General features: G+C 30.1%; 1 protein-coding gene across 1 annotated transcript; it reads left to right on the top strand.

Annotated features, from left to right (window-relative positions):
* The first annotated feature begins 4,645 nt into the window (after positions 1-4,645).
* On the top strand, positions 4,646-6,249 carry LOC123904641 (putative pectate lyase 2). Its single transcript, XM_045954277.1, has 4 exons — positions 4,646-5,329; positions 5,436-5,539; positions 5,686-5,824; positions 5,937-6,249. Exons 1-4 carry the CDS (start codon positions 4,646-4,648, stop codon positions 6,153-6,155), a joined length of 1,146 nt encoding a protein of 381 aa, XP_045810233.1. The 3' UTR covers positions 6,156-6,249.
* The last annotated feature ends 5,940 nt before the right edge of the window (positions 6,250-12,189 follow it).

The raw sequence follows: 12,189 nt of genomic DNA, 5'->3' as shown, positions 1-12,189 counted from the left end.
CTTTCATTTTGCTTAATCCAGTGGTTGATTCTCTCTTCCTTCATATATCAACCATTGGATTAAGTAAAAAGAGAGAAAACATGAGGAAAAATTGGAGAAATCCAAATCCGAGAAATTCATGTCCAATGTATAGTCCAATAAAAAATAATAACAATTTCTACCCGAAGAGATCTAATCTATAATTTTTTCAATAATTTTTATTTTTCTAATATTAATAGCAAAGTCTGCTACAAGACAAATTCATATATTATAGTCAAATAACAAAATCTACAAGAAAGAAAAGGCAAACCTCTGAATCAAACCAAAGTCTGAGAGCAGGCATTTCCTTTCTTTTTCTGTACCACTCTAGTCAAAACCTATTCTATTATACAAAAAACGTGCCTATATACAAACATTCTTATCCAATCACAAACGTACATTTGAAGCAGTAGCAGTATCCTTTTTCTTTTCATTTTTTTGGTAATATTTAATGTCAAACTTATTCTGTCGTTGGTGACTGGCTATAAGTATTTTCTAAATATTCGCTTTCAATTTTTATACAACTAGATATTAAAATTTGAAAAACCTATACTCAACCAATAAAAATAGCTTGAGAGTTGAAGTTTACGCTATACTTATAAAGAGCGCCAAAACAATAGAGTACAGGAATAATAGTCTATCCAGTGATGGATTTAGGTAATGATTATAAACTATCAACAAACAAAAAACACCAAAGCTTAATCAATGGAAGATACTCAAAATGATTTAAGGTAATACAGGCCCCTAGCAAGTAGTACTATACTGATAGAAGCAGCAGAAAGGAGAAGCTAGCACATAAAAGGTGTTATAGAAGCAGAACTTAATTACAAGGTGAAAAATAACAATTGAGACCAACAACCTCGAACGAACCGGACAAGTAAAGAAGGGATACAACCGAAGAACCGCAATTAAATTAGGATATAGCTGCTATGCATTTAACCACAGCCAGAGCTTCTCCCTAGAATTAGCAAGAATTAACATATATTAATCGAAATATAAGTTATCATAGAAATTACAAACAAATAAAATAAAATAGTTTTTTGTATTAATATGTAAGTAGAAATATATGTTCGCAACCAATCGTTAGTTGATTCAGTGGTGATTGGCACCGAACTTGGTAGGGAGGATCACGGTTCGATCCCCGCAACTGCGATCGGGGGGGTGAGACCACTTGATGTCAGAACTGATCCCCGAGACAAATTAAACTGGTGGTAAAAAAAAAAAAAAAGAAATACATGTTCGCAGACATTTTTAATAAAAAAATAGACATCCGTATTGATGTATGAGTAGAAATCCCCAAACCAGATTAAACTGGTAGTGAAAAACTAAAAAAAAAAAAAAAGAAATATATGTTCGCAGACATTTTTAATAAAAAAAAATAGACATCCGTATTGATGTATGAGTAAAAACATAGGTCTCGTAGAAATAAAAAAAAAAATCTCGTATTAATATGTGTAGAAATATAAACTACAATATAAATTACAAAAATAAAATAGATCTCGTATTAATGTATAATAGAAATATAGGTTCTCGTTTAAATAAAAAATAATCCTTGTATGAGTAAAAAAATAGATTCGATAAAAGCTACCAAAAAAACAAAAAGATAGATTTTGTATTAATTAATATATGAGTAAAAATATACTCCATATTAAGTTGCAATAAAAGATAGACACATCCGTATTAATATATAAATAAAAATATAAGTTATGTAAAAATTATGAAAAAAAATTAAAAACAATGTCGTTTTTCTATTGTGTGATAAATATTTCCGTAATGCATTGACTATATTAAAAAGAAATTGTTTTTAATTTGATAAAAAAATAGGAACAGTAGAATAAAAATAGACAATACATTGATCATTGCCTTTAATACATTGACTATATTAATATGGTTTCCTTGAAATATTATTTCCTTTTAAATCGCACGCTACTATTAATTTTTATAAGCAACAGTGATAATTGTATCCTATCAATTTGTTTCTATATTTCATTGTAGTGATAATTGTAATTAATGTGAAATTATTATTCCAGATATAATAAATCAAATTTAGAGGAAGAATTGTGATGGTCAACTTTGTTCTGTAATGATTGGTACCCGTTAATTTGCTAATTATAATTAATTTGAAATTATTATTCCGTTTATTGATCAATTGAAGTGGAACAATACTTATATGCGAACTAAAACAGAATTCATTACCTAGAATGCGAACTAAACTACAGTTTGCTATTTAATGTGAATTTATATTTGTCTTTATGTGTATAATTTACCTTCTTATTTGGTGCATCAGTTTTACTGAGATTGACATGATTAGTGGGGAGAGAAAGAAACGGAAGAAAAAAAAAATCGTGTAATTTCTATACATCAATGATTTACTTAAAATAGATTAGGAAGGTATTGAATTTTCTATGAATGAAAAAGATACATATATAATTAGAGATATAATTTGTTAAGAAGTCTCACATCGGTTGAGAGATGGTCTAACTAAGTGTTTATAAACTAGAGGCAATCCTCACCTTACAAGCCCGTTTTGTAAGATTGAGTTAAGTCCAATACTCATTTCTAAGATGGTATCAGAGCCTCTCCAAGATTCGTTGGGCCACCCGATATTGGGCCACCTACCATTTATATCCGCGTACCAAGCCCAATAGCGCTGGACGCGAGGGTGTGTGTTAAGAAGTCCCACATCGGTTGAGAAATGGCCTAACTAAGTGTTTATAAACTAGAGACAATCCTCACCTTACAAGCCGGTTTTGTAGGGTTGAGTTAGGCCCAATACCTATTTTTAAGATGATTACAAATATTAATTATAAATTAATTATAAATATTATATGTAATTTCTCAATATTAATACAATTTAATTCATAGCATTACTGCCTTATAACATAAAGGGGATAAAAAAAATTATTTTTGTGAACCAGTTCGCATCATAAAATGCGAACCGTGATTTTTCAATTTTTCACACTCGCGACATAGCCAGCGAACGACGGTATTTTAATTTTGTTAGCTGTATATAAAGAGGATACAAAAGTTTTGGTGTCGATTTTTCATAATATCAACAATACCCTTGATTTTTTTTAGTAGCAACAAAAAACTTTTATTAACAAACTCACCATAACATAAGACACATCTTTTTTGTTTTTTAGCTGCAAAAATCTTTTATTAAAAAATCACCATAATATAAGACATGTCTTTTTTTTTGGGACATAAGTTAGATACAGTTAGGCACGGGACGCACTTGTCTGACATGCTAGTTTTTTAACAAAGAATTAGAAATTTGATTAAGAATATTTAAGATAATTTAGTAAATTTGATAATAATTAAATTTATTGTATTATTATTTTATTATTATTATTATTAATAGTATATTTTTTTAAATGAAAAATATTGTTTATGTTTTTATTTCTATATTCGTAATTTTATGTATATTTATCTTATTTTTTCTATAATTTATTTTATTGACTATTTTATTCTCTTTTTTCTTATAATAGATTATTGAGTTGATCGTATTAATCTGTTTTGTTGCTATTCTTATGAGTATAGATTGTTTTGTTTTGTTCCAATCTATTATTTGTTTTGTTTCTATTTTTAAGCATATCATTTTTATTTTGTGTTTATCTTATATTCATTGTATATATCTTTTTTATGTGAAATTACAATGAAGGGTATAAAACTTGAAACATGATTAAAAATAATAAGAATAAATTATAGTAACTTTGGTATAGTAATCGATTTTAATATATTAGTAGTAGATACTAATTAATCAAATTCCCATGTCTATTAGGAGTACAATAGTACATCATCATTTTATTCTAAATCTAACACATCATTTGTAAAACTAATGTATAACTTTTGTATCTAAGTTTTAAGAAATTAATCAAATTATATACTATGTTAACCAAGCCAAGCTCGTGCATCCACGTTTTTAGTTTAACTAAACTAAAAAAAACTGTTAAGAAAAATTATAGGGATATTTTTTATTATAAAATTATAGGGATATGAGATAAAACTTTTATTATAGTTTTATTATAGGAGATTTACATACCCTAATTTGACACTGAAATTTATTTATCATCAAAAGACATCCCTGGCGTTTGTTTCACGGTATAAAAAGTTAAATCCAGGAATAAGTTTCCTAGGAATATCTATCCCAGGAATAAATTTCCTTAAAAGGTGTTTGGGTAGAATTGTTAGTTACCAGGAATCTTTATTTTACATTCTTAAAAATAATTAATATATTTTATTTTTAATATATATTTTGACAGTTATATTTTTTTAAAAGGTGATATCATGTGTAAGTTAGTGGGGGTACCCACTATTTTTACACTAACCGCTCAAATTACTTGGGAATAAAAGTTTCCCACCTCAATTAGGGGGGATTAGAAAGCAAGGAACCATAGACAAAAATGATTTCCCGGGTATAATTATTTCCCAGGAACAATTTTTATTTCCATTGTAACAAACATGGGAATTATTATTTCCATCTTAAGATTCCCAGGAATATATTTATAATCTCTGAAACAAACGCCCCCTATATTTTCTCCTAATATGTGTGCCCAACCTTCTCCTCACCTATTAAAATGAGTACATTGTTCTCATTGTTACTTCAACTTCATCACAATTCACAAACATGGCCATTTCAACTTCACATAATTATCTTTCACTTTCATGCTTCTTACTACCAATTGTTTTAAGCTTAGTTAATGTCTATGCAAAAGAGACACCGGTCCTCAACAAGATAGATTCTTGTTGGCGCGCGAAAACAAATTGGGCGTCAAACCGAAAAGCCTTAGCTGATTGTGCTACTGGTTTTGGCAAAGATTCAATTGGAGGTAAAAATGGTGCAATATATATAGTTACAGATCCTTCTGATGACCCTGAAAATCCAAAACAAGGTACACTTCGTTATGGCGCAATCCAAAAGGAGCCGCTTTGGATAATTTTCAAAAGGGATATGGTTATTGCATTAAAGAATGAACTTATTATGAATAGTTACAAGACTATTGATGGTAGAGGAGTTAAAGTTGAGATTGGAAATGGACCTTGTATTACAATACAAGGTGTTAGTCATGTTATTATACATGGTATTAAGATTCAGGATTGTAAACCAAGTAAGCCTGGTCTTGTTAGAAGTACTCCTGATCATGTTGGTCAACGACAAGGCGCGGATGGTGATGCTATTAATATATTTGGTTCGTCGAATATTTGGATTGATCATTGTTTTTTGGCTCGTTGCAGTGATGGACTAATTGATATTATTCATGCCTCAACTGCTATTACCATTTCTAACAATTATTTTACTCAGCATGACAAAGTAAGCTGCTAAACAAGTTCAATAGCCGTTCTCCTTTTAATTAATTCTTATTCTTATATATTAATTTATGCATGCATTGATGATTGATTAATAAATGTCCTTTCAGGTTATGTTGCTAGGACACAATGATGGTTACAGAGCAGATAAAATTATGAAAGTAACAATAGTCTTCAATCGGTTTGCTAGTGGACTAACAGAAAGGATTCCACGGTTAGACTAATGTACTTAGACTCTTAGAGACTAAATTGCTATGAAGCACCGATACAAATACTAAACACGATACTGACATGTCGACACATAGTAGATGAAAATATATTATATAAATAAAAATATTGACTTTGCTGATGAATGTGCAGGGTAAGAGTTGGTTATGCACACGTGGCCAACAACAAATATGATGGGTGGAAAATGTATGCTATAGGAGGAAGTTCTAACCCAACTATTTTAAGTGAAGGGAATTTTTTTATAGCACCAAATGACAAAGATGCAAAACAGGTAGAAACAAACAAACACAGTATAGTATACAATAATTATATATAATGGTTGGTTTCAAAATTGAACCATTTAAGATATTGAGTTTGATATGGTTACTCTTGTTGTATGACAGATTACAAAGAGGTTAGCAAATGGAAATTCGAAGAGTTGGAATTGGAAGTCTTCTAAGGATGCATTCTCAAATGGTGCTTATTTTGTATCATCTGGTGATGGAAGTAGTGCACCAAATTATACACCTGCTCAATCTTTTGAAGCTGTTCCAGCTAATATGGTGCCTGCTATAACTCTCAATGCAGGTCCATTGAGTTGTTTTGTTGGGAAAGCATGTTAAATTGTTAATATAGTGAGGATGTATATTATGAGAATGAATAATAGCCATTGGATCAAAATAAAGGGCTAAGATTAAATCATCACCAAGTGAGTCATGTGGCATTGAATCAACTCTCTCATATATATATAGTTTGTAACATTATGCAGGTTAATTATTATTTTAAGATAATGCACTGCAAAAGAGTGTTTTACTTTCAATAAACTTACAAGCAAACATAAAGATGCCAACAAGAAATTAACAGAATAATTGTGAAGCAAGTTGATAAGCCGGTAATTATATATATGTACGAATAACCTAAAATAAGTAATAATTGTTTTCCAAAGTCAAGTAATCACAAGATTTTAGACATACCATTACAATGAGTAGTGAAATTTAAAACTCGTGTAGCCAATTATGAGAAGGCAAGTCTTTCACATATACTTTTAATGACTGTTCTAGGTGAGCTTTCACTTTAAATAATGCTGATTTTGTATTACTAGGTTTATGAGACGGTAGAAGAAGGATTACATAAAAATGATTGGCATGGCCAATGAACGTGGTGTTAGAATATTTTCCAATATTATGTGGGCTGCAATCAATTGTGAGTTTTGGTTTTAATAAAAACGGGTTGATGTTGTTGTGATCCATTTGATGATGCTTAAGCCCGATAATTGTGATCAGTAATAATGAGCTTGAACACTAATTCTGATTTGTGTAAAAACAAAGTGTAGGCCCAACTCTAGAGTCCATGATGGGTGGTACTAGGGTTGTGATCTTATATATTGGCTAGGTCCCCTTTGCCGTCACGTACAAATACAATAAGCTCATTTGTGGTTTTACCCATCAAAGACCTCAAAGACTGGAGCATGTGATAGGCAAAGGAAGACCTTGTCTAACATATCGGTGGTTCCGATATCTGCTATTCCGGTAAACATGATTGCTGACTATCAAGTAAGTGTGTTCTAATTTCATATAATATATCGATCTCTAAATTGTTAATTATTACATGTGGTATCAGAGCTAGTATTATATGAGTTAGAACCCTAATATATTTTTGGTTTGGTGACGGTGTTATACTGAAATCGTAATTTTTAATTCAACAATATTGTTTCATCAAACTAATTTGGGGTTATTCTTATATACGGTAGATATGGTATACTGTGTGTTTCTACTTCTAGAGACTGAATTTTTTGTGACGATGTCAATCGTGCCTGTTTCATATTTTTTTAACAGTGAAACCATAATTTTTATACGTGAATCATAGCCAATTCCTCTATGTGAATTGAAATTAATCATACTTTGGTTTTATAACATGTTTGATATGTGCTAGTGTGCGGCGACTGTGTTTGAAATTAAGCATAGTTTCGGTTGTCATATCTATTGAGAATGAGTCATGGTTTGGAAAATACAGCCAATAAAATTTTGTTATTTTCTTGATTCCGTTTTCAATTCTATATCAGTGGGTTGAAGTTTTGGTTTCAATTTAGCATGAAAGAATTAAGGTTTTGCTTAATTGGTCATGTGCTTAATTCGAATTTATATTTTATTTGAAACCAATTAATTAAGATCAGAACATGGATCACATAGTTAAAAGCCTTGGACATGTTATTACGTTTTTTCTTTAAAAGAATCATATGAGAACTCATCAACACGGAAAAGATGTTTTCAATTGTGAATATGTTTGATAGGCTACAATTTTGATCTATATGTGGGAACCATAATCCAAAATTATTTGGAGTAAATTACTTTATAATCTGAATGTTTTGATTATGGTCGATATTTGCTAGATGCATAAAAAAATAATTAAAAAAAAAAAGGGTACAGTGTTCATTTTAATGTTCAGGTTAATCTTGTTATGCAAGTACTCCCTATAAAACTTCCATATAAATATATGCTGCGGTTTGCGATTTATTTCCGAAAAGACCCTATAATTTTTCGGTTAATATATATTTGTGTCTCCCTGAATCATGAATTCAGTTTGACCTATAAGATTATCAAGTTTTACGATTTTAGTCATTATGGCACAAATTTTGGAATTTTTCACACCCACCTACAAATATAATCATATTCTTAAAATTTAGGTGTGAAATATTTTGCAAACATTCCTTACACCTTTTATATATATATATATGACACTGATATATTTTGTGTGTGAAATTTGTTTACAATATTATCCCACGTTTACATGTCATATTAAGGAATTAATTTTATTCAATAATCATCTAATTTGATGGTTTATTTTATTCATGGAATAAAATTATGGTTTCACATAAATACTATCTCTATATATTCGGTACAAGAATATTTGATTGTTTTGATAAATAAATTCTTCTATATTGCCTTGTTGTTATTCAAATGCTCAACTCTGAACTATTATTGAAATTATTCTTCTGAGCAATTATTAAAGGCAATTGAAAATTGTATTATCCTTGCATTGATTTATTATTAGAGTAATTTTATTACGATATAACGGTTTACTAATGATTTGTGAAATGTTTGAGATGAAACCGTAAAAGACTATACTCTCAAGTCAACAAAATTCATTGACTCTACTTGCAAAGATGAAAGTCACACTCTTGGAGGTTAGTGGTGCAATTACTTGTCCTCTTGTGACTGCATATATAATTGCTTATAAGGATAAATTTGTTTCTAAATTTGTTTTTAAACAGTAAATATGCAATTATATATAAAAGATTTGATGTTATTTTCCAGAATATTCTAAATTGGAAACTCTCTACATAATAATTAAATGATTTCTTGTATATACTCCAATTTTTTAAAATTTTACTCGATTGATTTTGAGAGTTCTATTCTGGATAAAATGCAATCTATTTGACATGTTCATTGTGTGATTAGAAAATAGTTGAATATTTGTTTAAATATTTTAAGACTTTTGGATTGGTAATTCAACTATAATTCTCTATCAAGTGGGAGAGTTTTACATGTCAACTATTTATTAATGTTTGTTGAGACTTAAATTGAGGAAATATTGTCTCATGGTATTTATAAAAGTTCGGGACTATTTGCTTTATATCCTCAATAATATTTTAAATGAAGTCTCTTATTTTTCCGCTGCGTAAATTTGCATATATTATTATATTGAGTTGATTGTTTCACAGTAATGATCTCTTATGAGTTGACTGTTTAACAGTAATGATCTCTCTCTCCAGCTAAAGACATATAGTTATATGTGAGAACTTTTAATTATTGATTCCTATGCAAGAGATTTCGTGTGTTGGTATAGGCCGTTACCACCAAAGTGGGACTGCTTATATTGATTGATGAGATTTTCTTTGTAGTTTGAGGAATGGTTTTAATTATAACATGTAATTTTCTGCCCAAAGGTGATTATTATATGTTACGATTAAAAATTAATTTTAGATGAAGTTATTGGAGGATGTATTGATCGGAGGAATTTGCCTGCCTAAAGGTGACAAATTTCAAAGTTCAATGTATACTCATTGATTAACTCATATGAGGTTTTGACTAGGGTTTTTTATCCCTAGTGAGTGCATTCTGCCCAAAGGTGATTGTACTATTATATTGGCCTCTTATGATAATACTACAAAATGGATTTCTCCACTCATAATTATGTTTCCATTGAAATGTTGAACATCTTAAAAATTATAAGAAATGGAAGCAAGTATTGGAGTTTTCTTTAAAAATTGTGAAGGAACGTTTGGATAAGTGGGAGTTTTAATATACCACTTGATTAGTGGGAGATAACTTATATTCTTTTGATATGCTTTATTAGTGGGAGTTTGAATTTTATTAACTCCTTTTATAAATTTGAAATTATTTGAAATATAAAAATATTTGAGCTCAGTGTTGTTGGGATCACTATGCCGGTGATCAACACTATTTTGGAGCTGAGGCATTATATAAATAAATATTATAGCTCAGTGTTGTTGGGATCACTATGCCGGTGATCAACACTATTTTGGAGCTGAGGCATTATGTGAAAACATAAATAAATAAGCTCAGTGTTGTCGGGATCACTTAGCCGGTGATCAACACTATTTTGGAGCTGAGGCATTATGGTATCTTAAGAACCATGTAATTTCTCTGGCTTTGAGGCATTTGAGAGAAATTATGTCTAAAATATTGGAGCTCGATGTTGATTAGATCATTATACTGCAGTAGTCAACATCATTTTGGAGCTTGGACTTGTGGTATCTTATGGACCATATAATTTCTCTGGCTTTAATGCATTTGAGAGAAATTGAGGACCGACGAAGAAAATGATAGTATGGTTGAGATCACAAACATATCATTTTCTCGCTACACTCTACACGAATGACTAATCGACGGAGTTTGGTGGTATTTGTAACTATGGAAGGTATTGTATCAATAACGATATAATTGCCGCCATGATTCGATATCATTTAACTTTTGTTGGATGTAGTCTTAATTAGATGTTGCATCTTGGGATCATTGTGGCCACATTAAAATATGTTATCAACCCGAGAGTCGTTTTCAAAATGTTTTCTCAAATTAAAAATATACAATTGATTTTGCCCAAGTGAGAGAATGTTAGAATATTTTCCAATATTATGCGGGCTGCAATCAATTGTGAGTTTTGGTTTTAATAAAAACGGGTTGATGTTGTTGTGATCCATTTGATGATGCTTAAGCCCGATAATTGTGATCAGTAATAATGGGCTTGAACACTAATTCTGATTTGTGTAGAAACAAAGTGTAGGCCCAACACTAGAGTCCATGATGGGTGGTACTAGGGTTGTGATCTTATATAAGATTGGCTAGGTCCCCTTTGCCGTCACGTACAAACAAAGTAAGCTCATTTGTTGTCTTCCCCATCAAAGACCTCAAAGACTGGAGCATGTGATCAGGCAAAGGAAGACCTTGTCTAGTATATCGATGTTTTCGATATTGGTGCAATTCCGGTAACGTTGCTTTGTGATTATGATTATCAAGTAAGTGTGTTCTAATATCATATAATATATCGATCTCTAAATTATTATTTATTACACGTGGTGGGTAAATACAAGTTGATTTGTGTGTTGAAAATTTCCCTCTACTTAGCTCATTGTCTGGTTAGCTAGTGTCACAAGTTTGATATGACATGTCTATCAACCATATTGCACATGTTTAGATTAATAAAATTTTAGTAGATACACTTGAAATTTTGATTAATATGAATATTAATGATTCATAAGTTAAACATTATAGGCTCTAATAATAATGTATTTTCCATTGTTATCATTCTAATTGTGTATGTTTATATTTGTTTGTAGATTAAAAAAAAAGTGAGTTTAGTTGCATTTATTTAATGAGATTTAATTTTAGCTATTTTAAATTTTGCCTTATATTGCTATATTTAAATGAAAATTTCAGTATTTTTTTCAATTTTTTAACCTCCTCTATAAAACTGCCGCACGTTTCCGGGAGTTTTTAGCCTGATATCAGCGGTTCCTCAAAACCCCCAAAGATATACTATGGAACCTATTAATCGGCAGTTTTCAAAACTCCTCGCTTGTTTTTTTTTAGGGTCAAAGTTGTGCTTCTTGAATTAGTCGAATATTGAGCCGAATATCAAATCAATTTTTTTTTGTTCTAAGGTCATATCCGTCACTTTAGTCTATTAAGACTCACACAAGTGACTTGTTCAAAAGACTCACAAGTGACAATGTGTGTAAAATTAGGGAGGTGGTATAAATGTAGAGACAATATTAGGAACTTACTTGATTAAATAGAACGGAGGAAATATCGTTTAATTATTTTATGAATGATGTTGCTGCACTATTGAGAATATTTTTCAGTTTCTGTTGCTTTTTTGCAGTAACAGTTGCAGGAGAATATTTTTCATTTAATTTAGAGAATAAATTGAAGAAGATGTAATAGTTTAGAAATGAAATTGATATTTTTTTTTTGTTTAATTTCATTGACCACAATGTATACCTTCACTTATATAATTAAAGAGGAGATCACAAAATAAAATGTACATGGAATATATAGAAAGCTAATTTACAAATTATACTAAACCAAATGTGCACGATCGTCCTAATAAGTTTTTCTCATAAGATCACCTTAGGGA

This window comes from Trifolium pratense, linkage group LG2 (genome assembly GCF_020283565.1).
Source record: "Trifolium pratense cultivar HEN17-A07 linkage group LG2, ARS_RC_1.1, whole genome shotgun sequence".
Classification (NCBI taxonomy): domain Eukaryota; kingdom Viridiplantae; phylum Streptophyta; class Magnoliopsida; order Fabales; family Fabaceae; genus Trifolium; species Trifolium pratense.
The sequence above is the reverse complement of the archived record's forward strand: the minus strand, read 5'-3'. Positions and strand labels throughout refer to the sequence as shown.